At 42.6% G+C, this 26,304-nt stretch overlaps 1 protein-coding gene across 2 annotated transcripts in view; it reads left to right on the forward strand.

The window, feature by feature from the left end:
- Positions 1-26,304, forward strand: part of opcml (opioid binding protein/cell adhesion molecule-like) — a 497,827-nt gene that overhangs the window by 237,521 nt on the left and 234,002 nt on the right. Inside the window, exon 2 of one of the 2 annotated variants that reach the window (XM_034099941.2) lies at positions 21,483-21,558. In XM_034099941.2, the coding sequence (XP_033955832.1) occupies positions 21,483-21,558 (76 nt within the window). Of the gene's footprint in view, positions 1-20,956; positions 21,559-26,304 lie in introns of those variants that run through there. The other variant, XM_034099940.2, reaches the window with a different exon arrangement.

Below are 26,304 nucleotides of genomic sequence, written 5' to 3' on the forward strand. Positions count from 1 at the left end.
TTGTAATTGTGCCCTCCAGACTTTTTTACAGTGAGAGCAGAAATGTGTTGGCCAGCGAAAAGGCCCTGGCTGAATCAAAAAGCCCCAGTGAGCTGTTTACTGGTGTTGTTGGGACATAAGCAGGAAAGCAATCACCTTTTATTGAGTTAAGTTAATTAAATATGGAGATTAGTAAAAATCAGCAATCTTGATGTTGGTTCTCAGAGGAAGTTTCGATGTCTATAATGACTTAATCTGTTTGATTCTCGTATGTGATAATTTGTCAACTTCGTAAATGCAATTATCCATGTAGTAAACAAATATTGCAGCTCTGCATGTTTCTCACAGAATGTTAGCTGGAAGATAGTTTTAAAGAGACAGAGAGAGAACACAAGACATGAGTCAGCCTGTATGCAGCCTTCGATAACATTGCAGCTTCATGTGTGTGACTACAGGGCAATAACCCCTAGCATGACACTAGCATGTCTCATGCATGTCTTTATTTCACATTTATATTTTTAATTTTAGAACCAGAAAACAAAAACCCCTTTACTACAGTAGCTATGGACACAATTAGTTTCTGACCTTGTTTTTATGGTGGCTGATCCTCACAAACGTGCTACAAAAGCCAAACACACTTATATTAGGTTAAAACGCGCTGTACTTTCAAAAATAGTGCAAATATAAAAACACAATGTGCCAAAACACATGCAGATGAAGAAACATCTTCACCAACTCGACAACACATGCAGCATTCAGAAATAGTCACTATCTTGACGAAACATTTGCAGCGTTTACTGAAAGCACTGCGTCCTAGTCAATGCTGTATTGTCAAGGTGAACATGTTTCTTCATGTTTTGGCACATTTGTGTTTGAATATTTGCATTCTTTTTTTATACTGCAGCGCAATTATCCTTATGGAAGTGTTTTGGGCCCCTGCTGGCCACCGTAGTTTGATGAAGCACCATATATTCAAGGTATTTGTGTCATACTAAGTAGAGTTTGGTGACAGTGCATGTCTCCAAACAGATCAACACAGCTAATGGTTTTGTAATTGACACACACACACACACACACACACACACACACACACACACACACACACACACACACACACACACACACACACACACACACACACACACACACACACACACACACACACACACACACCAGGCACAAAGGTGTGTTGCAGGTTGAGAACTTGCTGAGCGATGCCCTGATAATTGCCATTTGTGCACAGTATAATGCACACAGCTATTTATAGTTCAAGGTCATGCTTAATGACACGGTGCAGTACACATGCAGATTGAAATGCCTCACACATGAAGCAGCAATGGTACATGTGAGAAAGCAACAATAAGACACTGTCTCTGGTGAAATCATTTGCAATTATGTACGTTGACTGTATTACCTCCATTATATAAAGATCTGTGTAATCCAGATACTAGTTGCTGTTTTTCTTTTTCATTAAATATAATCACAAGCCCATACCCTGTCCTCGGGCATTGATGTGTGCAAAAAGCTTTTAATTACATTCAGCTAAAAAGTTTCCCTCACCCACACAGTATGTGGCATAGTCAGCAGCACTCCTGCAGCAGAACACTTCTTCAAAATGTTTCCTTCAAGCTTTCACTGTTCTGTTTCGCTCTGGCTGAAGCTTGCACAATCAGTTGATCTTATAAGAAAACATGACCTTTACCAAAAACTAATGCTGTCAAAATTATCGCGTTAACGGCGATAATTTTTTTGAATTAATTGCGTTAAAATATTTAACGCATTTAACGCATGTGCAGAATGGCCCGCCCCATACGTCCCACCAGTGGCAGCGCCAGGGTATGGCTGGGGTAGGCTACACCCATACCAATAAATGGCTTAGCCCCACCATGAGACATGATGTTAAAGTAAGCAAAATAAAGTCTGCCAACTCGCGCGGAGTAAATTGCACAAACAGCAGTTAGTAAGATTGATTTCAGTAGCCACTTGTCTGGAAATACCGAAGACCAGAAACGGTTTTGAAAACATGATCGTCTTCTCAATAGAACATCTTTGATAATGTCTTCTGGCCAATCAGAATCAAGATAACGGCGTGGTGTTGTTGCAGGAAGTCCCGACGGAGAATACTTTTGCTGTAGTACAGGTAACACATAACAGGTATGCAGGTTATGTGCGTAATCTGAAATGCGTACCGTCACTTGTGTCACAAAGCGCATTTGCGTACCGACGTACTTGTGAAGCTTTTCCAGAAGGCGGTTAGATCACCGGACGACAGAGTCGGTCTCCGTGTGCACAGACAGGCTGCTGTTAACGTCGGTCTGTACAACGGAACTGTGCCAAAACTACGCCAACCGGCTGCGGAGGGAGACTCCCCCCCTTCACTGGAGAACTGCGCTAAAACAGCTGATCACAACGTTCACACTCTGTGGTCACGAAGTACTCCACTAGCCGCCGCCCCCTCTCTGTCGACTTTCCTGAAGTACTCCCCCGTTGATAGAAATCAACACGTAATAAATTAAGACCCCACGGTTTGATGATTGATAGGTGTGTGGGCAAGCCCGCCTTAACCTGCCATCAGGCCCTGGGGCTGATTTTTCAGATTTTTCAGCACCATGAACAGCAACATATTCTGTTATCTACTGATACCAATGCCAGGTATCAGTAGATGAGAATGATCATTATCTCCAGTGGATTAACACAAACCTAGTTATGTAAAACGATGCACATGTAAACCTGCAGGCTACTGGGAATCAATGAATATTGCCGCATTGCCTTACCTCTTTAGCTTCCGTCTGGTTTTCTTTGAAGAAAAAGCCTTTATGATGTTCTTAAAATCCATCTCACGAAGAATATCATGCTCAATTGACATCAGCGTTAGGTTTCCTTTTCCGAGCGCCTCTCAAACTTTTTCTTCATGTTCTCCTAAACAACCTTCATCTGTCACTCAATCACTCGCAATGTGAATAAGTCACATGTGAAACATATTCTCATTCTGATTGGCTGTTAAGTGGTGCCCACTGACTGTTTCGGAGTCATCTCTGGAATCCATCGATCTGATTGATTAGCGGAGAAAATGATCAAAATACTACGGAGGGAAGATATTTTCGTTTGGATTACTGGTCTGGGGGAAACTCACGAGTGTGTGTGTATACGTGTGTGTGTTTGTGTGTGTGTGTGTGTGTGTGTGTGTGTGTGTGTGTGTATACGTGTGTGTGTTAGTGTAATTTTGCTTTGTGTGTATTGTGTTTGTTTCCCGGGGAAAACACTCACTAGAAACGCCGGCTGTTGTTATGCCTGCAGTGACGTTAAGTTACTCCGTTCTCCGCTTGTAATTATGCCGAAGCTTCAAAGTTGTATTTATCATCTGCATTTGCCGAAACAAGTTTAATATTCTGAAAGCCAAGACTTTGTTTAATTGAAACCAGATGAAAACAAACTGTAACGGACCCTGCCGTGTTATCTATGATTACTATACTCTTATATTCATAATGTCAGCGGAGGGAGGGGGGGGCGGCGCTGCGGAACAGCAGAGTGGCGAGGGAGAGCTGTAATCTTCCCTTTACAAGCTTCAAACATGTATTTACCGTGTGATTTTGGAAATAAAACTTTCATATTCTGAAAGCCAAGACTTTGTTTATTTAAAATAAAAATAAAACACCCGAAATACATTTTTTAATTTTTTTTTATTTGATTGGCTCATGATAGATCTCCGTAGGCCCCTGGACTTCAGCCCAGGTCCGCCCGTGCATTAAGGCAGCCCTGTGTGTGGGCTGTCTTTCATTTTGACACACAGAATGTTTTTATAATAAACATACGTATGTTAAATGGATATATCCGCCTTCTTTCATTTATCTTTCCATTCCCACAACAATATACATAAAGAAATGGCATATTTTGGACATAGTTCGAATGGTGATTAATCATGATTAATTCATTTTTAAGCTGTGATTAATCTGATTAAAATGTGTAATCGTTTGACAGCCCTACCAAAAACATAAAGAATGGTGGTTGTAACCCAAATTCACACAAGCATCGAAGTTGTTATATGTTTATATTGTAAGCCACATTTATTCAGTGTGCACGTGTTAAAGTGTGGCAGTAGCAGACATCATCTTATTTAACACTGATTTAAATTTGTACCCTTTTTGTATGTATGTTATGCATGACCAACTGTGTATTGTGTTTTACATTACAGACAACCCAATATATATATATCTACTGCAGTCAGAGTTAGATTAAATGGATGGATTACAGAAGACAGATCCCCAACACACGTTTGGTTTTGGTAAACCAACAACACTTGTAGGTGCTTCATGTGTGTCAGTGGTAGCCGCAGAGAATTAGGACTGGGGAGCTACAGTAAGGCTAGTTTCTAGCAGGTGCTAATGAATTAATTTGGACCAAGTATTGACATTTATTTACTACATATATGTATGTATGCAGTTTTTATTTGTTCCTTCTGTGTGGGCAGGGAGGCCTCAGACATTTGGCTAATGCTTCAGATCTGGCTAGATATGGGTTATAGCACTAATAATACATAATAGTAACACTTTAGTATAATAATCAACTGAGGATACATATTAGATTATAACAGTCTACTTACTTTCTAATTTAGCAATATAAAATGTTGTTGAATATGCTAAAGTATCTTAACAATACCCTAAATTGTGCAAATTATATAATTTATATAATTTGCTCTTTCCCTCTTTAAAATAATCTGTGGTATCCAACGCCACTTTCGTTTTTTGTTAAACAGACGTTTCTATGCGGACTGAACTGTGCTTTGTAAAACAAATCAATGATATTAGTGAGCTAACTTAATCCCTAACTGCATTGACTGAATAGTTCTTGCTTTCTGCACATTTTGCAGCACATTGATTCCATAACATACTTTTTAAAAGAGAGGTGTGTGACATGCATCACATGTCTCCCTGGAAACGGGGAAATTATCATTATGTTGTGGAAAAACGTTCAAATACTCATGGGAAACTATGTAAGCAGAGGATAGAAAGAAATGCCTAACTTAAGTGTGCATTGCATATCAGGGCTTTCATTAGCTTGGTTTGGTGGCTTGTGGCTACCAAGGGCACCATCTGAACACACAAAGACACTCTGGAACATTGCAGTATCTTTCATTGCAGACAAACCCAGCAGAGAAGACAGAGTGGGCTTTTACAAACTTTCAAATCCTCATGGGGACTTATGCATATATTCATTTTAGGGCACATAGGACGAATAATTAACCATTAATATCACTGCCTGATGGACCCGGCTGGTGTGGAAATTGCACTATTAGCTATTTCATATTGTGTGTGACCTATTTTTAAATATGACCTCATCTTGTACACATTCCCCCAAAACGTTCCAAAACGGCCATCCATCTGTCCCTGTCAAATATGATCTGAGTGGTAGATTCATTCCATCCCGAGGTATTAGTTTAATGTGATTAATATTTGAATGGAAATTGCTTATTCAGAAGCATTCACCTTGAAGTGAGCAGGATCCATCTCTGGGTGACAGTTTCTGCCTAAATAAGCATTACCGGTTGTTCCCTCACTTCAGATCTAAATTGTTTATAACCTTAGGGTTAAAGACGGCTATATTTGTGTACATACAAATGAACAATTTAAAGTTGATGAGGCTGACATTAGGGCTGAGATGGCGGCCATGTTGACTCTTTTGTCCTAGACGTCTGTATATGTGAACAGTAACCAGTGTCTGTTTACTCATAAGAATTCAAGTAAATGACCTGTAACGTTAGGTCATTTAATGTTGATGCAATCATTGTTTACTGAGGAAGATGTTGTGAAAATAACTGAATACTGCCAGATCATTTCGCTCTTCATTAGTCTTATCTCTTTGTCCTAACACGCTCCATAACCATATTAGGCTTTCCCCCATAGGTAACTGCTGAAATGCCATCACCAAGCCATCATTACGCAAACCATTTACAGAGCAACAATCCCACATTGAGTTCTGCCCGGACGGATGTGTGCATAAACAACTGCCTTCTTTTCAATGGCATTGAAATAAAGTCATGTAATAATGCAAAGGTAAAGTATTAAAGAGTTAAACTTGAACTCTTTAATAATTAAGTTAAAGTTAAAGTCTCCTTTCCTCTATCGTGGCTGTAAACACACACACACACACACACACACACACACACACACACACACACACACACACACACACACAGACACACACACACACACACATACACATACACACACACACACACACACACACACACACACACACACACACACACACACACACACACACACACACACACACACACACACACACACACAGTCCTTGTCCTTGTTTATGCCTTTCATATTAGGCTCTCATCTCGGTGCGTTATTGCAGGAGGATTTAACTTTGACTTTAAAGCAGCTTTAATGTCCAGTACTTGTACTCAATAGAGCTGCTACATATTGACGGATTGGATACAAAAGTTGTAGAAATGAAAGGCACAGTTAAGACCCTGACGCACATGTTTTATATCAATGCTGTGTTTAATTGAATTCAGACACACACACAATGGAAGGTCGTGCAGAGGTCAGTCAAGAAGCCTCTGATAGTGTATCAGCATATCTGCTGGGAGCATGGAGAATATAACACCTATTGATAACACAGGATGTCGGAACATTCAAATCATTTAGGAGTACCAGCCTCTTAAATAATTCATGTCCTCAGGCCATGCGTACATTGAGTGACTTTACAATATCTCGCAGCATTAGAGAAAGAACCGGGAGGTGTGGAGTCAGTGGCGTAACTATCGCCGGCGCAGCCGGTGCATTGCAATGTATATAATTATTTTCTTTTTTTTTTCATTTTTCTTTTATATATATTTTTGTTGGGGCCCCAATGATATTTTTTCGGGCCCCAATGGCATTGACTGGTTCACGCAGTCTTCAATGTGACCTAGCAACCTAAATTAATTTGTAATTTGTCTGTCCAATGACCTTGCTCCCTTTCATGTCATGTGATACAGTACCTTGCGTGACGAGCGAACCGTTAAATCAACATCAAAAGATATATGTACTACACAGCTATAGCATCAGCAAGATCGGCAGAATTATAACAAATCGAATAGCTAGCATTTATAATGTACAGCAAACCAAAACACAAGAGCGGCGCTCAAAAGAGAAAGGACAAGAGAGAACAAGGAGATGTAAAAAGGCTAAACTGACAAAAGTAGACCGTTTTTTTTGTCATACATCGACCTCGAAATCGAACGCTAACGTTGGTAATGTTGACGTGCAGCGGCAGCCGGAGCCGGAGGCTAACGATAGCTCACCTGCCTCACCATCGTCTAGCTCCACAAGTGAAGCTGTATCCGTGGCTGTGCAACCTTCTTCTCCAGCCATGAGCCAGGAGGAGAGGATGGATTTGGCTGTGCCCGGCGGTGGTCCTACAGTTCCCGCAAGGGCCCCGCCCCCAACCGATAGGGGACTCTATGGCGCTATTGAGAGCCCCGACGCCAAGATCAAAGGCTATATTATAGCAACTGGCCCATGTAGGCCTACCGGCCCATTCCCCAGAGACACACATCAAGGAAACAGGTGTTTCTCCGAGATCTATTACACCACCACTACCAGAGCAGGTATCAAACTGCCACGGACATGGCTGTGTTACTCCCCCACCCTGGACTGTGCCTATTGTGAGCCGTGCTGGCTGTTCGCAGACCGAGGTGCACCGTTCTACAGTGATGCGTGGGTCAAAGGAGTTCGTGACTGGCAACATTTGTCTGCGAGGATTGACTCACATGCACAATCTCAGGTCCATGTCGGAGCGTGTGTCATATATGAACAGTGGAAGAAAAATGGGAGAATCGATGCAAACATGGAGAGGAATGCAAGGAATGCTGCTAATTACTGGAGACAGGTACTTGAGCGTATTGTCAACATTACAATCACTCTGGCCACTTGTAACTTGGCTTTTAGAGGACATAGGGAGATTCTTGGACAGCCCAACAGTGGAAACTTTCTCAGTATGATAGAACTTTTAGCATGTTACAATCCGGTTCTGAAAGAACTTGTTGAGCGACCACAAGGTTCTGTGAAATACTTGAGTCCAGCTGTTCAAAATGAGATAATCTACATAATCACAAAGCGGGTGCAGTGCGACATTCAAGTAGAAATAAATAATGCTCCGTTTTGTTCTGTGATCATGGACACCACCCAAGATATTTCCAAAAGAGTGTATAGATATGTGACAATCCAGAGGGATGAAAACGACAACGCAAAATATATCCTGATAAACGAGGCTTTCTTGGGGTTCGTGGAAACAGTGGACACGTCAGCTCGTGAACGGATTTCACCTGAGCACGTGTCGGGCAAGGGATACGATGGCGCGGCGAACACCAGTGGGGTCTATTCAGGTGTGCAGGCCAGGATCATGGAGATGGAACCGCTTGCCAAATATGTACACTGTGCTGCACACAATTTAAATCTGACACTGAATGACTCCGTAAAGAATATAGCGGAGCTGCGCAATTTTTATGATATTGTTGAGACTCTTTATACTTTTTTCAGCCAAAGTATTCAGAGATGGTCACTCCTTTCCGGTATCATGTCATCAGAACTCTCAGAGCATGGTAAAGTTACCATGAAGCGCCTCTGCCCAACCAGGTGGTGCTCAAGACATGATGCAATTGCTGCCCTTAGATACCGGTATGTAGATATCATGAAAGCTCTAACTAAAATCGCACTGGTCAGCGAAAAGAGGGAGGAACGGGACGAGGCCACAGCCCTAAAAAACCATATGGAAAAATTCAGCTTTATTTTTCTTGTTGTACAACAGACAAAAATACTGGAAAACATGAATGCAATGTCAAAGATGTTGCAGGCAAAGGATGTAGACATCAACAAAGCTGTTGGTGTCCTCCAAAACACAATACAGGCCCTATCTGCATAGCGAGATGACTTTGACCAGGTCAAACACACCGCTCAGAGTCTTGCTGAGAGACGGGGAGCGCAGAGCGAGTTCATGGAAATTCGCAAAAGAAGGATGAAACGCCACTTCGATGAACTCAGTCAAGCTTAGTGATGGCGAGAGCCGTTTCAGAATGAATGTGTTCAACGCCAGCCTGGACATCATTAACAGCCAGCTGTCACAGAGGTTCACTTCTATGCGTGAAACGAACAAACTGTTCCAGGCTATCCACCCCGGGACGTTGAACCGTGCGCAGGATAATGTCCTTCACCAGCACGCGCAGCGCCTCGTGGACCACTACAGCAGGGATTTATCCCCGAGTTTCCCCGTCCAACTCCTTGCATTCAGAGCCTGCTTTAAGCCTGAACTAGCTAAAGAACCATCTGTGAAGGATATGGCTAAGATGCTTATTGTGGACCACAGCTCAGCGAAGTGTGCACAGCATTGCTGTTATATCTCACCATACCTGTCACTGTTGCGACCGCAGAACGCTCATTCTCAAAGCTCAACTTGATTAAGACGTATTTAAGAAGCAACATGGGACAAGAACGACTCAGTGGATTGGCAACACTCTCAATAGAGAACAGCAGGACCCGGAAGTTAGACCTGAGCAGCGTTGTTGACGACTTTGCTGAGCGCAAGGCCCGCAAGATTAACTTCTAATGGTGATGAGTAGCTTTTCTCTTGTTATGGAGAGGGATCGGAGATTTAAATCTGTAGCAATGTAATTGTGACCTCTCTTATGTTGGAAAATGCGCATGGTGCGCACCTAACCTGTGTCTGTGATAACGTGTGGCCGCTGTGCCATGATGAAGAATGATTCATTCTGTGATTGTGTGATTAGTTCGTTGTGCCGTTGTTTTTTGAAGCATGATTTTTTTGAATAGTCTAATAAATATAAAATAATTGCCAGTGTTATCAGTTGCAAGTGGGTATTTGTTGTAATAATGACGACTTGATTTGAAGCCTGTGTGTGAGAGTGAGAGAAAGAGAGATAGAGCGCGTGCTCCAGGAATAATGCTGAATAGGCCTAATCAGAATCATTTCAAGTCCAGATTCAATGTTGTTTGCATAAGTAGGCTATATTTTTCGTTTAGTTTATTTTCGTTAATTTCAAGACAACTTTGGGAATTTTGTTTGTTTGTTATGAGTTTTAAATAGATTTTGAAAGTGGAGAGAGAGAGAGAGAAAAAAAAAGAAGCAAGCAGCGCTGAGTTGGGGTGGGGGGGGGGGCCCAAAAAAGATATTTGCACCGGGGCCAATCACAACCTTGTTACGCCACTGTGTGGAGTGCATCAGATGTGACAAAGACCTGCTCAACTCCTGGAGAGCAGAGGAAGACCAACCCTGACACACACAGCCTTTGTTCCACATGCTGTGACTAAGGCGCCTTGATTCCAGCTGTCTGATAACTCTGAGGCAGATGTAGTTATCTCAGATCAAAGTTGGAATCATGTGCAGCTCCTCATGCCAGGAGCACTTTAGCTGCTGCACAGCATAAAGCAGCCCTGGATCAACTTGCTATTTGATTCAAACAAAACATTTTCAGACAACAGAAGCAATCACTTTGCTTTCAAAGGCCATTGTCAGTCACACACTTCAGAAAATTAAAGATAAATAACAAAGCACTTTTGTTCCTATTTCATCTGTGATCAAGGTCTTCAAATTCTTCTGAAATTATCATTTGAGAAAGTTAGTTTGTTTGGTTGCTGTTATTGTTCCTGTTGTTGTCAAACCAACATTCAGAAATGAATGTTGGTTTGCTCTGAATGACCTGCAGTCTTCCTACAGTATAGGTTGGATGTTATGAACATCATGTTGGGACAGTTCGAAACCCGCTCCTGCCTGTGACTACTGCGTCAGGCCGTTGTGTCCTTGGGCAAGACACTTCACCCGGATTTGCTCCTGTGGGTATTGTCCACAGTACATGTATAATACCAATGTGTACTTGTAAAAGTGCCTCGATGACCTCGAGGCGTGAAGATGGACGGTGTGGCGCAGTGCGCTGTGCAATGATCATCAGATCAAGGGGTGAAACCCGCCGCTGCTGCGTCTGTAAAGCCGCTGTGTCCTTGGGCAAGACACTTTACCTGAACTTGCTCCTGTGGGTATTGCCAATGTCCACAGTGACCATTGCATGTATACAAAATATGTGTAATGTGTATTTGTAAAGCGCTTTGAGCACTGGAAAAGCGCTGTAAGGAATGATTATTATTATGAAGGCACAAACTGAGTTAAGAATGGTTGCACAAGATTGTCCTTGTGACAGGAATAATTGTGTTTCCTGGGGAGTCTCCAGATGATAGAGATGTCTGAATAAGAGATGCTCACATGGTGGTATTTGAATATTTGATATTGTAAAGTAAGATTTATTTCAGTGAAGAAGAATTTGACGATTGGACTTTTATTTTAGAATGTAAATAAGTGATGGTCTTTTTAATTGTTAAAATATCCTAATGTGTGGACTGAACACCAGACTGACACACTGATGAGTGAACAACTCTAAGAGAAACCGGTTGTTCAATGTTTCTGTGGAGAATGAAAAAATGAAATTGGTGATGGATACCTGAATAACTGGAGAGACTCATGATGCTTTTGATATTTAATGATCAAACTCAAAAATATCCTTAACACAAACTTACCTCATACAAAGCTCAATTACGGGAATACATTTAGCAATTAACTAACACAAGAGAATGTGATGGGTCTGCTTCCTGCAATTGCCACAAACAAATTATTTCTCATTTCAAAATCATTTCACAAAACCTTTGCAGACTGACCTCAGAATGTCAGCCTCTCATGAATAAGTTGCATAACATTAGTGTCCGTGTGCCAGTGCAGTCTGAGCTCCTGCAGATGACTGAATCCATTGAGTGAGCGCTCTTTATTCAGTCTGCCCGTGTTTTTGCTCGGGTATTAGCTTGCTTTGGTCAGAGGCTGGTCCATTGTCTGCTAGCTCTGCCCATCCTTGCATGATATGAATGAAGATTAGCAGGGATTGTTTGAATAAACCACCCAGGGTCTGCTGTTAATGCCTCGCAGTAAGAAATGATGTGAATGTCACTGCATGTATAAGTGAGATAAATGAGAAACAATATCTGCCAGGATGAGCCGGACTGTGTACGGCAAGCTATCAAAAACAAGGTGATTTAAGAGAAATGGCTGTTAAAATCAATATGTCCACCTTCTATTTTATAAAATGGCTGGTTGATTTAGGCCACCTAGTTTAGCTTTTCCTCTCTCCCTATTCATGGTTGTGATGCATCAGGAGTGATTCATGTGGGCCATGCAACAAACAATGCCATTCTAATTAGTCATTTCTGCATGCTTGGCCCCCTCGCTGGTGGAGCTTTGGCGAGGTCACTGGATGTACCTAACCCGCTGTGAGGCGGAACAATAGGCGCGTTCACACCACAGTACTTTTCCCACTTTAGTCCCGATATAGTTCCGAAATGTTGCGTTCACACCAAAAAGAGCCGGAACTAAAATTAGTTAATGAGAACCTTTTCACCCCCTTTTCCGTCCCTGCTAGAGAGGGACTTTCGTGGGAGAAAAAGGTTCCTATGTCTGATTGGCTGGGCGGATTGCAAACCACGCCCCGTAAAACTCCCAAAAAGTTTTGTGAAGCCGCCATTTTATTATCCCCGCATTAGCATTATTAGCATTAGCCCAGCACAGAAACGCAGAGAGACTAACTTATGGCAACACAAAATAAAACATGGGAGCGGTGGAGATGAGGAGGCGTCGGCGTTCTGGCGATTTACTCGGAAGACAGTCCCCAACTCCGGGGACTTTCGGCCGGGGACTTTGAGCGGCAGTATACGCCGTGAAGTGGTTTGCGGCCTGCCAGTAAACCCAAAGCAGAAGAAGAAGAAGAAGTGACGTCAGCGGCTTCATTTGCCTAATCCACCCCCAGGGACTTATTCCGGTGTGAACGCGATCTGTACTTAGTTCATGAGAACTAAAGAGTTCTCACAAACTAAGTTCTCATGAACCTTTGTGGGAAAAGTACTGCGGTGTGAATGTGCCTAATGATAGCCAAAAACATAATGCACATGGCATGGATTGAAATGGATTGAACTGTTATTCTATCCTCTAAACACCGCTGCAGAACTGCATGTCTTCCTTCTTTCTCTTGATGCTGTTGTTAAACCGTCTTTATCCTCACAGTGAATTGATGGCAGGTGCCTGCAAGGTGTTAACAAGATATCACATGGCCAAATGTTGTAGCCTCAATCGACTGAGGTGGGGTGGGTTGGGTGCTTAGCCCACCCCTCCCCGTAGCCGTAACTCTAATTAAGAGCACATATCTAAGATTTTGCTGAGGTCAGGGAGGGATTTTAATTCAAAAACCATTAGGATGTGTTCACAGCCAGGACTTGTATTGCATCCCAGGCAGATATCATTTTAATTAAGTCTTATCTTTCCCCAATTTCTCCGGAACAAGACATCATCATCATTTCTCAATAAACACCTTCTAATAAACAGAATCACTGGTTAGGTTGCTCACATGTTACATCAAGTATTGACCACAGAACCTCAGGCTTTTGCCTAACATGCAGATCACGTTAGTCGGTTTAGTAAGGTGTATGCTGCCTTGACATGGTGGGAACAGAAGACATAGGAGGACAGGGTGGATACTGTATTCCATTGGTAATACCCTTAAAAAACTGAAACATTTACTTTAATTAAATGTATTATGTCAACATATTTCACATCATATCAGGTTAGTTGAATCAATGATATTAAGTATGGATAAAAAAACATTAGTTTCAACTTATTATTATTGCTTTCAACTAACCTAATACAGTCATGTGAAATGTGTTGGCATAATACATTTAATTAAAGTAAATGTTTTCAGTTTTTTCACTGTCCACCACCATTGTGTCATACAGTTTGTGTTCTACTGTTGCAGTATACGAAAGTGGGCAGTACAATCTGGAGAGGGTTTCACACCTGCTAAAAGATATAATTGTATTTTTGGCACTGTATCATGCAATACACTTAGTAACTTTATGGTGAAGAGAAAGGCTTTATTGTGAAATCAATTGTTTGTGAGACATGATTGATGGGCACACAAAAGAACATGCTACTGTAGCCTGCAAATATCCTCAATGCTTTGACACTTGCTCAAACATTAGACAATAACACTGCCATGTGTCACTTGATATTCTCCCGGTGATGGCATCCAGCCTTCAGAGCATTTGCAGCATCCCATCCAGTTTCTTAACAGCGTGCCAAATTGATGTTAAGTTAAAGAAATTATCTTGTTCAGCCTCCTCAAGAGACTTAAGAGCTGTCAAAGTAATTCTAAATGTGCTGCTGTTAGATGTGCCGCAAAGTGGCACACCCCCCCCCCCTCCCCTCTAAGGACAGAGGGTGTGGTATTGTCATACTGATATTCTGTACAAACTGAGAACTCCACTGAGCAGTGGCGAGCCGTCAGGGCCTTCTAGACCCTCTGTGAGGGCCTAAGATATTTAAAAAAATAATATTTTAAAACATTAAAAAATATATTGTTTTTTATATATTTTTTTGTTAATTTTTTTGTTTTACCAAAATAACTTGATTTAATTGTATTTAAAATAACATTTCCAAATAAATAAATCCTTCGAATCTGCCTGTTCAGTTTCTGTTGGAATGTGAAGGGTTAAATGCTGTCTTTGCGAGTTACTGTGAAGACGGGAGAGCTTGGTCCCTCTCTACATTCACAGAGGGCCAGCTATAGTAACTCAATGAGAGAGTAATGTCAAATGACAGTACAATTGACCAAACATATCTTCCCTTTAAATGGGTGGGCTTTATTTTCGCGGACTTTATGACAAGTTCCGCCCGCTATGCATCACCGCTATGCAAGTGATGCAGTGACGCGTCCTAAAACCCGGAAGTAAGCTGCGCTCGGATTCCCTCGACAGAAAGCAGTGGGTTTTCTCCATAGAATTTTGGAAAATAGCATGAAATAAGGTCTGTGGAAAACGAACCTGTTAGATAAATGCACGTTTTGTTCAGCCGGATAATATCCACATGTCTATCCTACTTTTATTATTTTCGAATCATAAATCTAATCGATAGATTTATGATCGATAGATTTATGATTAGCATAAGTTCGTTCATGATGGCTCAGGGGGGGTCAGAGGGCCTAGCTATAAAAGTCACGGCTCGCCACTGCCACTGAGACAAATGTAACATTTGTGATATTGGGCTATATAAATAAACATTGATTGATTGAGAAGAGCGCTTTAGAAAATAAATGTGTTTTGGTGAAATGTATACTCCCCAAAGGTTACTTTGCTCCTCACCCTAACTATCAAACAAACAGTGGCGGCTGGTGGAACATATTTTTGGTGGGGCTATTGATAGAGTGAGTAAAAACATTTTTTTGGGAGAAATGACCCCTTAAACTAGGACTTCTGGTGATGTAATGGCACGTTTCCAGTGCAGCGTGGAGCTCGCTTTAATGCTGCGTTCAGACTGGACGCGATGCGAATATTCGCTTCGCTCTAAACGCTCCTATCGCATCGCTCTAGTCGCTCGAGTTTCACCGCAGCTGTCAGCTGTGTTTACTCGCATCATTCAAACAAGACGCGCTGGCTCGGGAGCTACAGCAACATGAACATATTTTACCATGATTAAATTGTAATACACGTTTCTAAATGATGCCGACGTAACAACATACTGATACCGGTTAGTAAAAACCATGAATTAATGCTTTGACAAGTCTGCAGACAGACGGCAGGCGAAACACCTTTTAGAATGCTTGTTCCCTGAATGGAGCTTGGCTAAGCTAACGCTATATATGCTCCGACCATCCACACTCACAACAACGGCCTCCAGACATAAATAAACCAGCGACTGTATTCTCCATGACACAGACAGTCTGTGGTTTGTACTTGTTTAACTTTTGTCTAGTTTCTGAACAGATCGTATCTGTCCCCGGCTGTTTGAAGAGCAAGCATGTGAAACAAAAGACAGCATTTACCTGTTTGCATCCAGCTAGCCATGTGAGAAGCCTTGTTGATACGTTTTGTCTTTTTCACGAGCCTGCTGTGATATATACAAATCGGGTTGGTCTGGTCCAAGGTCTTTAAGTATCAATTTATCTCCCAAACTTCTCCTTTCAAAAGGATTGGAGAGTAGCTCTTGGGCGGACCGAGGCTCCGGCGACTCCACCTGCACACCATTCTCATCCAAATACTGCGTCACCTTGGTCACTCACGAGTCTAAAAAACAACTCCTCACGTCAACGCACGTAAGCAACATGGGCGCCAACCCGAGCGCACACGTGACCAAAATATTTGACGGCGCTGATTGGCTGAAATTATGTTTCGGCGGCACAGTTTACTATTGAGACTTTTGCAACCTGCTGGTTGCTGCTGTTTCGCTCGGGGGCTCTGCCCCGTAATGATAAACTAATGCCATGGGCAAGGCCAGGCAGGAAACAGGTAACTTATCAGTAACTTTAGACATCGTAACACAATTTTAAACGAGATTGTATTGTAGATTATACATTTTTGTGATACTAATTGTATGATATTTACCTTGTTCATTAAAAATTTAAATATATATTTTTTTTTAATATTTTTTTTTTTAAATATATATTTTTTTATTTAATATTTTAATTTTAATTTTATTTTGTATCTGGCAAGAGGTGGGGCGGCGCCCCTAGCGCCCCTATGGGCCGGCCGCCACTGCAAACAAACAACATGAACTGAACATTTCAGAATAAATTACCCATCAGCCACTTTGTATAAACTGAAACCTGACAAAAGCAAGGACCCTGGGAAAGGGTTAGAGGTGTCACCAGTGGCGGCTGGTGGAAAATATTGTTGGTGGGGCTATTGATAGAGTGAGTACAACATTTTTTTTTGGGAGAAATGACCCCTTAAATTAGGACTTCTGGTGATGTAATGGCGCGTTTCCAGTGCAGCGCGGAGCTCGCTTTAATGCTGCGTTCAGACCGGACGCGATGCGAATATTCGCTTCGCTCTAAACGCTCCTATCGCATCGCTCTAGTCGCTCGAGTTTCACCGCAGCTGCCAGCTGTGTTTACGCGCATCATTCAAACAAGACGCGCTGGCTCGGGAGCTACAACTACAACAACATGAACATATTTTAAATTGTAATACACGTTTCTAAATGATGCCAACGTAACAACATACTGATACCGGTTAGTAAAAACCATGAATTAATGCTTTGACAAGTCTGCAGACAGACGGCAGGCGAAAAGCCTTTTAGAATGCTTGTTCCCTGAATGGAGCTTGGCTAAGCAAACGATATATATGCTCCGACGTCCACACTCACAACAACGGCCTACAGACATAAATAAACCAGCGACTGTATTCTCCATGACACAGACAGTCTGTGGTTTGTACTTGTTTAACTTTTGTCTAGTTTCTGAACAGATCGTATCTGTCCCCGGCTGTTTGAAGAGTAAGCATGTGAAACAAAAGATAGCATTTACCTGTTTACATCCAGCTAGCCATGTGAGAAGCCTTGTTGATACGTTTTGTCTTTTTCACGAGCTTGCTGTGATATATACAAATCGGGTTGGTCCGGTCCAAGGTCTTTAAGTATCAATTTATCTCCCAAACTTCTCCTTTCAAAAGGATTGGAGAGTAGCTCTTGGGCGGACCGAGGTTCCGGGGACTCCACCTGCACACCATTCTCATCCAAATACTGCGTCACCAACATGGGCGCCAACGTGAGCGCCCACGTGACCAACATATTTGATGGCGCTGATTGGCTGAAATTATGTTTCGGCGGCACAGTTTACTATTGAGACTTTTGCAACGTGCTGGTTGCTGCTGTTTGGCTCGGGGGCTCTGCCCGGTAATGATAAACTAATGCCATGGGCAAGGCCAGGCAGGAAACAGGTGACTTATCAGTAACTTTAGACATCGTAACACAATTTTAAACGAGATTGTATTGTAGATTATACATTTTTGTGATACCAATTGTATGATATTTACCTTGTTCATTAAAAATGTAAATATAAAATATAATATATTTTTTTATTAATTATTATTATTTTTATTTATTTTTATATCTGGCAAGAGGTGGGGCGGCGCCCCTAGCGCCCCTATGGGCCGGCCGCCACTGGGTGTCACAGTCACAAGTAAGAATCAAAGAGATAATGTACAATATATACTTTTCTTATCAAAGGATTACAGCGTCTTCTTTTATAAGGATAATAAGGTGCTTACAATGAAATGCTTTTAATTAAATACATCCACAGAGATTGTTCTAATCTAAATTATAGCATGCCAACCTTTAAAATAAAATGTCTTATGCTGGACGGACATGGAGACCTAAAACAGAAGGTATTTTTCGAGGCAAAGTCAAATTCAATAAGACATTAAAGCTTTTTTCCATATAATCTATAGTACCATAAAGGGTCATGTTTCATGACATAGCTAAATATTTCAACACTGCACTCCCCTTTAAATAGATGTTGTTTTCTTATATTGCATCGTTTTTTAAGTCGAGACACGGCAGGCAAAAACATCGTTTTTCAAGTACTGGTCAATTTTGAGATTTTGTGCCTTTTTGATTCCATAACATGTTTTCTTTCAGGCTTTTGGAAGGAAAACGTCCAAAATACATATTTAAGTGTTTATTTTACTATAGTTTGTCTATTTGCGTCTGTAGATTTCTCCTAAAGTCACCAAAAGTTAGCATTCTAACATATATCATAAAGTACCGCGACCGCTGTGTGCACCATGTCAACAGAGATATCGCTGGAAGGCTCCATCTCTCCTGCACAATCTCATCAGATCCAAATATGGTCATTTCCTTTGTATCAGCAACCAATCGTGAAAGCACAAAGGGGTCTTAAACCAAGAAACGAAATCTCATTGGCTGGTGTCAATTTCTGACAACGTGATTCGTTCAGATGCTTTCCGCTAGCAATTGAAATCTCAAAATGGCAAAAGAACGGCGAAAAAAACGTTCACAGAGAAGACGACAACAATTGTCACTTGCACGAAGCAAGGTTATACAAAAAACAAATGATCCCGAACATGAAATACCTTCACGGAGTGCGTCGAGGTGCAAGCTGTCATCCAAAGAACAGGAGGGTTTAGCTAGCGCCTCACTGCAATCTTTAAAGGTCGTTTTCTCCAAATGAGTTTTTTCTCCTACTCTGAGTTCGAAATGTCAACTTCAGTAGCACGTACATACACCAAACCTTCTAGTTATATTCCTATCAATATGATGAAGGCTTTTACAGAAGGGTTTGTTCATATATCATTCATAGCCTGAATTATACAACATTGTATACCTAAAAACATGGCGAAAATTGATATTTTAGGGCTGTTGACAGTATTTCCTGATTTATGGAGTGATAAAAAGAGATATCCAAAATCCCTTCTGTAAAAGCCTTAGATACTAATATGACTACAACATGAAACAAGATTTTTGAACCTGGCTTTATCCAAAGTTCAGATTTCGATTCCTGAAATGTGTTAAAATTAGGGCTGTCAGTCGATTAAAATATTTAATCGCGATTAATCGCATGATTGTCCATAGTTAATCGCGATTAATCGCACATTTTTTATCTGTTCTAAATGTACCTTAGAGGAATATTTTTCAAGTTTTTAATACTCTTATCAACATATGAGTGGACAAATATGCTTTATGCTAATGTTTATTATCATTTGAACAATGACAAATATTCTCATGAATATTAATCACAACAACCTCTGAACATTACAAATATTCGCCTCAATTCAACCTGGAACCTCTCTCTCATACAATACAAATGGGGTGTGTGTGTGTGTGTGTGTGTGTGTGTGTGTATGTATGTGCGTGCGTGCGTGTGTGTGTGTGTGTGTGTGTGTGTGTGTGTGTGTGTGTGTGTGTGTGTGTGTGTGTGTGTGTGTGTGTGTTGGATCGTTGGAGCTATGTGCAACTCAAGGCATATGCTCGAACGGGAACTGCCTGGACGCTGCAATCATGTTGCTGCAATATTGAGTGTGCTGACTTCTCCTACAATGTCCCGCTGTCTGCTTCCTGCATCAAGTCAAGTGCTCGGCACAGTTGTGGCGAAATGTCGCTCCTCTGTTTTCATTTAAACAGCTCCTTATATCCGTTAGCGCAGCTAGCTAGCACCAGATGCTAACAACAACAATGCACGTAAGGTCTCTCTCTCGCTCGCTCGGGCCACACATACACACACCCTCCCGGTCCTCCCGATGGCCAGTCGGTGCCTGCCGGTGAGCGTGGAAGTGTGGTCTGCCACAAGCGGGCGGCAGGAGCGGGGCTGTCAGCATCAGCTTGTAGATGGTATTTTAAACTCGATGCCCTCTGAAACTACGGGGCGGCCGAGGGAAAAAAATACACATGCGTTAATCGCGTTAAAATAATTAGTGGCGTTAAAAAAAAATTGCGTTAACGCGTTATTAACTTGACAGCCCTAGTTAAAATATGTGCATATTTAATGAGATAATGGTTAATTTGCATATTTAAACATGCTATTTCAGAAAACTTGTAATACAAAAGACAATTGCCTTATTGTAAGTAATTAACTGGAGAAATTGCTAGCTGATACCTTTAAGTTAAAACATTACTCTATTCACCTGGGGTGTCTCGCCTTAAACTGCAGCATGTTCCTCCTTATGAAAATGTGTTGGGCCAAAGTAGCGTGTTTGCACCTATCGGCCACCGTATTATGTGCTAGAATTGATCCCAATTACTATGAGAGTCAATATTACGCACACACTTCACACAGCAGCTCTGCATGCTTATAATCACAGAGAAATACAACAACATCAGGATCCTCTCACGTGCAGGGAATGGATGCTCGCTATGAATTCATCCCAAAAGTGTCACAAACAATAATAATGTCACGTTCCTGCAAACCTCCTTAAGGGCCCGATGGGGGACCCTGGACCTGCGAACACAGCAGGCTACAGACCATATGGTCCTCATGGTAGGCTACAGCCGCGGATGCTACCTGGAGATTAGAAGAGACGGAGAGGGAGAGAGAGGGAGAAACATAGGGGGGCTACTTCAGGAGCTATACGCACTTGGCGAAAGAATCAGATCCTGAAGGGAATCCAACCCTCTGCTTACAGTGTTCGGTTTACTCAGTGAGGCTCAGAGACAGCAGGAGCAGAGACTCGGAGGACACACACACACATACGCACGCATACGCACACACACACGCACGCGCGCGCGCACACACACACACACACACACACACACACTGATGCGTCTCTCGCAGCATCCATTTCACGGAGACTCCAGCTCGCAGCGGAGGACACGGTGCGCATTTCTCTGAGCCACGGAGCTGCTCTCTCCTCAACTCCGTTTCCTAGAGCGACTGGCGGGCGGAGCGACACTTTCCCCTGCGTTTATCCACACTGTTTCGAGCCTGTTTCCTTGGAGCACAGAGGAGATTCTGCATCCTCTTTGTGGAATTTGCAGCTCAGCGGAATATCCGACGGTTCAAGTTTTCGTGGAAGTTGCGCAGTGACAGAAAATGAGGGGCATTTGTGGCTATTTGGCACTGCCTGGGAAATGCCTTGTGGTCCTCGGACTTAAATTGTTATTCCTTGTACCTGCAGGAGTTCCAGCCAGAGCCGGAGACTCAGTATTAAAGGACAACATCACCGTCAGACAGGGGGACAACGCCGTCTTAAAGTAAGTCATTCTAACTGTATTTCATGAACACATCACTCCATCAGCTGCTCTCCTGCGCCATGGCCGCACTTCAGTTTTAGTGCGCGTTTGAACAAACAGCTAATCAAGAGCGACGGTCCAGGAGTTACTAAAGGTCATTATAATCTGCATAAAACGCACATAGGCTACATCTTAATTTTCATATGCATTGGAACTGCGGGCTGCATGCGTGCCATGCAAGTTATATAAGGCGCAGAAGTCGGTGTTTAGCCTCTCCTGCTCATTGCCCTTGAATGTTATTGATCCCAGTGCTTAATGTCTTGTTGAGGATGCACACAGCTGAGAGCCTCACATTCCGCATGCACGGGGGTTCACGTAGTGATTTGAGGATGTGGCAAATGCAATTATGACTTTAATTTTCAGGGCTGTTTGTTTTCGTAACACTTCATAAAATGCTCAGGAACACTGGACAGATCATTGTTATGGCATTAATACAAAACACTTGACTTTACCTTATCGAACTAAATCATATACATCTCTTATCTTATCTCCAGTTCTATCGCACTATTCCCTCTCAGGGACTGACTGTGTTAGAATGAGTGCCTATACACTGTGCTGTGGGTTATCAGAGCAGGTGGTGGTACAACTTCAGAATCACTGAAACAACACACACACACACACACACACACACACACACACACACACACACACACACACACACACACACACACACACACACACACACACACACACACACACACACACACACACACACACACACACACACACACACACACACACACACACACACAATACAAATGCACAATTGTGATTGTATTATTAGAGAGATGCTTAACAGTTAACAGCACACATCTCTATCGTCTTACACGTGTCATTCATAGTAAGACATTATTTGACTACCTTGGTATGATTTGAAAAAATCATACCAAAAAAAAGTATGTAAAAGAAGACAAACATATTCTGCACTTTTGTAAAGGCCACCCTGACTTCAGACAGATACAACAACCGTATAAAAGCACACTTTGTACATCTGTACACATATAATGTTGTCACATAATCTTTCCTATAAAGGGCTGCACTTATTGTGCCTTTTTTCAGCTTTGCAACCCCTCAAAGAGATGTACCATACAGATCAGCTTTCACCCATCCACACAGGCTGCCACACAAGGTGTCACCTGCTCAGGGAGACTGACTTTAAAGGTCCCATGTCATGGCCATTTCCACTGATCATGATTCCATTGTTGAGGTCGACTAGAATAGATTCACATTGTTCAATGTTCCAAACTCACATTGGTTTCTCACAGCCTCTCTGTATAGCCTGTGTATTCACTCTCTGTCCTACACGGCTTGGTGGAGCTCCTGCCCCCCCCCCCCTTGTGAGCCCAGTGTGCTCTGATTGGTCAGCTCGCCCACTCTGTTCTGATGAGTCCACCACCGTTACAGCGGAACATCAGTGATCATGTGTTACAATGGCGTTTGTTAGCAACCAGGAAAGGACACCAGTGATGACAAACAGATGAGAATGCTGCGTGGGGTCTGGGGGCCGTGTTGGGGGGACGTTGCGGAGCTCGCTGCTGTGAGGAGCGGACAGTGTGAGCTGGCTTGCTGCGGGGGATATGCGAGACAGCGAGACAGCGAGACCCAGCCTGAACCCAGCCCGAGCACACACACATACACCTGCAGCCTGGCTGTGAGTCTGTGTGTGTGCTCAGAGCGAGCCCAGAACGAGCCCAGGCCGAGCCCCGCCGCGTCTCGCCGTCTCAGGCTAAGTTCAGGCTGAGTTCAGGCTGAGTTCAGGCTGAGTTCAGGCTGAGTTCAGGCTGAGCTGCAGCTGAGAAAAGATTGAGTGTGTGTGTGAGGAAGTCACTATACCCAATACGTCACTGTGCTTCCTACACTAGAAAACATTGGAAAAAGAGAAATGTCCAGCGAGGCGTTCTGGGGCAGCAGACAGGTCTTCTCTGTGTTAGAGTTGTACTCCCTACAGGGTCTACTTTGAGGGTGTGTGACTCTGCAGACCACTTACATGTATAAAAAGCTACATAACAACAAGGGGACGGGTGATAACCAGAAAAGCATGACATGGGACCTTTAACCAGTGTTGGGACTAACGCGTTTCAAGTAACGCGTTACTGTAACGCCGTTATTTTTGGCAGTAACTAGTACTCTAACGCATTACTTTTTAAATTCAGTAACTCAGTTACCGTTACTACATGGTGCGTTACTCCGTTACTGCGTTAGTTTTTTTATATAGTCAACAGCCAGGTGAACAGAGATGAGAACTGTACTTAAGTACTTGAGTAAATGTACTTAGATACTTCCTGTGTCACATGCGGAGACGGGCTGTGGGCGTGTTTGTGTTGTTTACTAACAAGACTATCATGGCGGCGGCGGAGCTCAAGTCTAGTTTCTCCACCTGGAGATATTCTCACTATTTCACTTTTGTCGAGCACAAAGAAAAGAACGTTTTAGTTAAATGTAAGTTGTGTCCTGGCGGGTCAAAGAGCCTATCTACTGCCCAAACCAGTCATTCAAATCTCTTAAGACATCTGCAGAAACAACATGCTGGGACGAAGCTAGTAGCTAAGACCACAGAGACTCAGCCGACGCCACTCCACCTGCACCTAAGCAACAGCGGCTGGATTTTAACCGAGGGACTGCTCGCCAGGGGAAAGTCCATAAAGCCATTGCACGGTATGTTGTAGAACACATGCAGGCTATTGCTACAGTGGACTCACCCGCTTTCAGGGAGCTAGTTAGCATGATAGCATGTCCGGGCGGCACACGGCATATGGGACGGAAAACTTTTTCCAACTACCTGGAGAAAGAATATACAAAAATGTAAAGCCAGCTAATATCGATGCTATCCAGATTGCATATAATGCATGTCAAGTTGATCAATAGATTGTATAATTCTCCAATGCAATAACAGTACTGAAATGAAGGCTATAAGGGCATTAATATAAAGGGAGCCTTTTTTTAAAGTAACTAAAACGTTACTTTTCACAGTAACGCATTACTTTTTGGTGTAAGTAATCAGTAAAGTAACTGAGTTACTTTTGAAATGAAGTAACTAGTAATGGTAACTAGTTACTGGTTTTCAGTAACTAGCACAACACTGCCTTTAACACACTCTCACACACCGTGGCCCTGCCATAGGGAGCAGCTTGGGGTTAAGCATCCTGCCCAAGGACACTTTGACTGCAGGAACAGCGATCTTGGGGTTGGAGGATGAGCACTCCGCCTCCTGAACGCAGCGCGGTGCGTTCACTGTGCTGTCAGCGCGGGACACAACAGTTCAGCTGGCTGAGATATGAGCTATTTAGACCAGAGTAATCGTACAGTTCAATGACTGATGACACAGACGGTCAGCTAACAGCTTGCCTCTGCACTTTCAGTGGATGGGGTGGAAGGTCACCGTGCACCATAGTTGCACCCGCTTACGATGGAGAGGGGGGGTGTTGTCCAAGACTGTGTTCAGCTTATGTTCTCGAACAGAGCCAGTTTTTCTCACCAGTGTATTTCCCGTCGGTGGCCTCGACTAAGCATTCTGTTGGATCTAATGAAACCAACCATTCCACTCTCCACAGTGGGGATGGCGACATCCCTAAATCCACCTCTTGCCTCTTTATCTCGCTGATATTGAGCTGCACATGCTTGCACTTGTAACAGCTGACTGGACTCCTCTGGCAGATGTTCTCCTAACCTTTGCATCCCACAATAAAGGAGTCATCAAATATCTTTTGGAGCTGCCATGACCCTGAGTTTAATCCTAAAAGCACAGCTGTAGCGAGTAAATACCGTAACCCATCCAGCTCTGCATCCAGCCAGCAATCTGCTATTCGGCCCATAACCCAGGAAGCATGCTGTCCACCTGCATGGCTGCGTGCTTCTCCCTGAGCATGAGGGGGTGTCCCTTTGTTTCCGGGCCTCAGCTGGTGCATGGAGCTGGTATACAGTATCATAGCATTCTTCACACATCTGGGCGCTAACTGAGCTGTGAGGACTTACTGCCCCTCTGTGAGGAGCCCCTCCAGCTCCCCCAGGCCCAGTCTCTGATGCAGGGGCTACGGACAGATGGCTGCTGAGGTAGGGTCCCTGGGAGGGGGGCCTGTAGCAGGAAGTCACAATACAGTTCCCTTTATTGTCCTCGTAAGGACATCGTCGTTTTGGACTCCTGCAGCAAAACAAAAACATAAACACTACGTAGTACACTTTAAAGACAACTGCATATTCTGACATGACATACACTACATGTACACAGTTTACATATACACTAGGGGTGTAACGGTTCACAAACATTTCGGTTCGGTACGTACCTCGGTTTTTAGGTCACGGTTCGGTTCGGTACGTTTTCGGTACAGCAGAAAAAATTATCACAAAACATAACATCTTTTTTTTTAATTATTATTAAACTGTGAATAATGTATTCACTCAAATAAATACAAAATATAATAAAATAAACATTAAGGTGCAGCATTTCGATGAACTGAAATAATCTGTATTTGAACTTTACTGTACTAGGACTCACAAAACATAAACTATTAGTTTTGGGTTTTTAATTGTTATTAAACTATGAATATTCACTCAAATAAATATAAAATATAATACAATAAACATTAAGGTGCAGCTTTTCGATGAACTGAAATAATCTGTATCTGAACTGTACTGTACTAGTACCTAAGCAGCCAGTTTGACATTAGGACTTGCTTGTCATTGTATTTTCATGTTTTTTTAAAGAAAGAT

This window comes from Pseudochaenichthys georgianus, chromosome 14, assembly GCF_902827115.2.
Source record: "Pseudochaenichthys georgianus chromosome 14, fPseGeo1.2, whole genome shotgun sequence".
In the NCBI taxonomy this organism is placed as follows: domain Eukaryota; kingdom Metazoa; phylum Chordata; class Actinopteri; order Perciformes; family Channichthyidae; genus Pseudochaenichthys; species Pseudochaenichthys georgianus.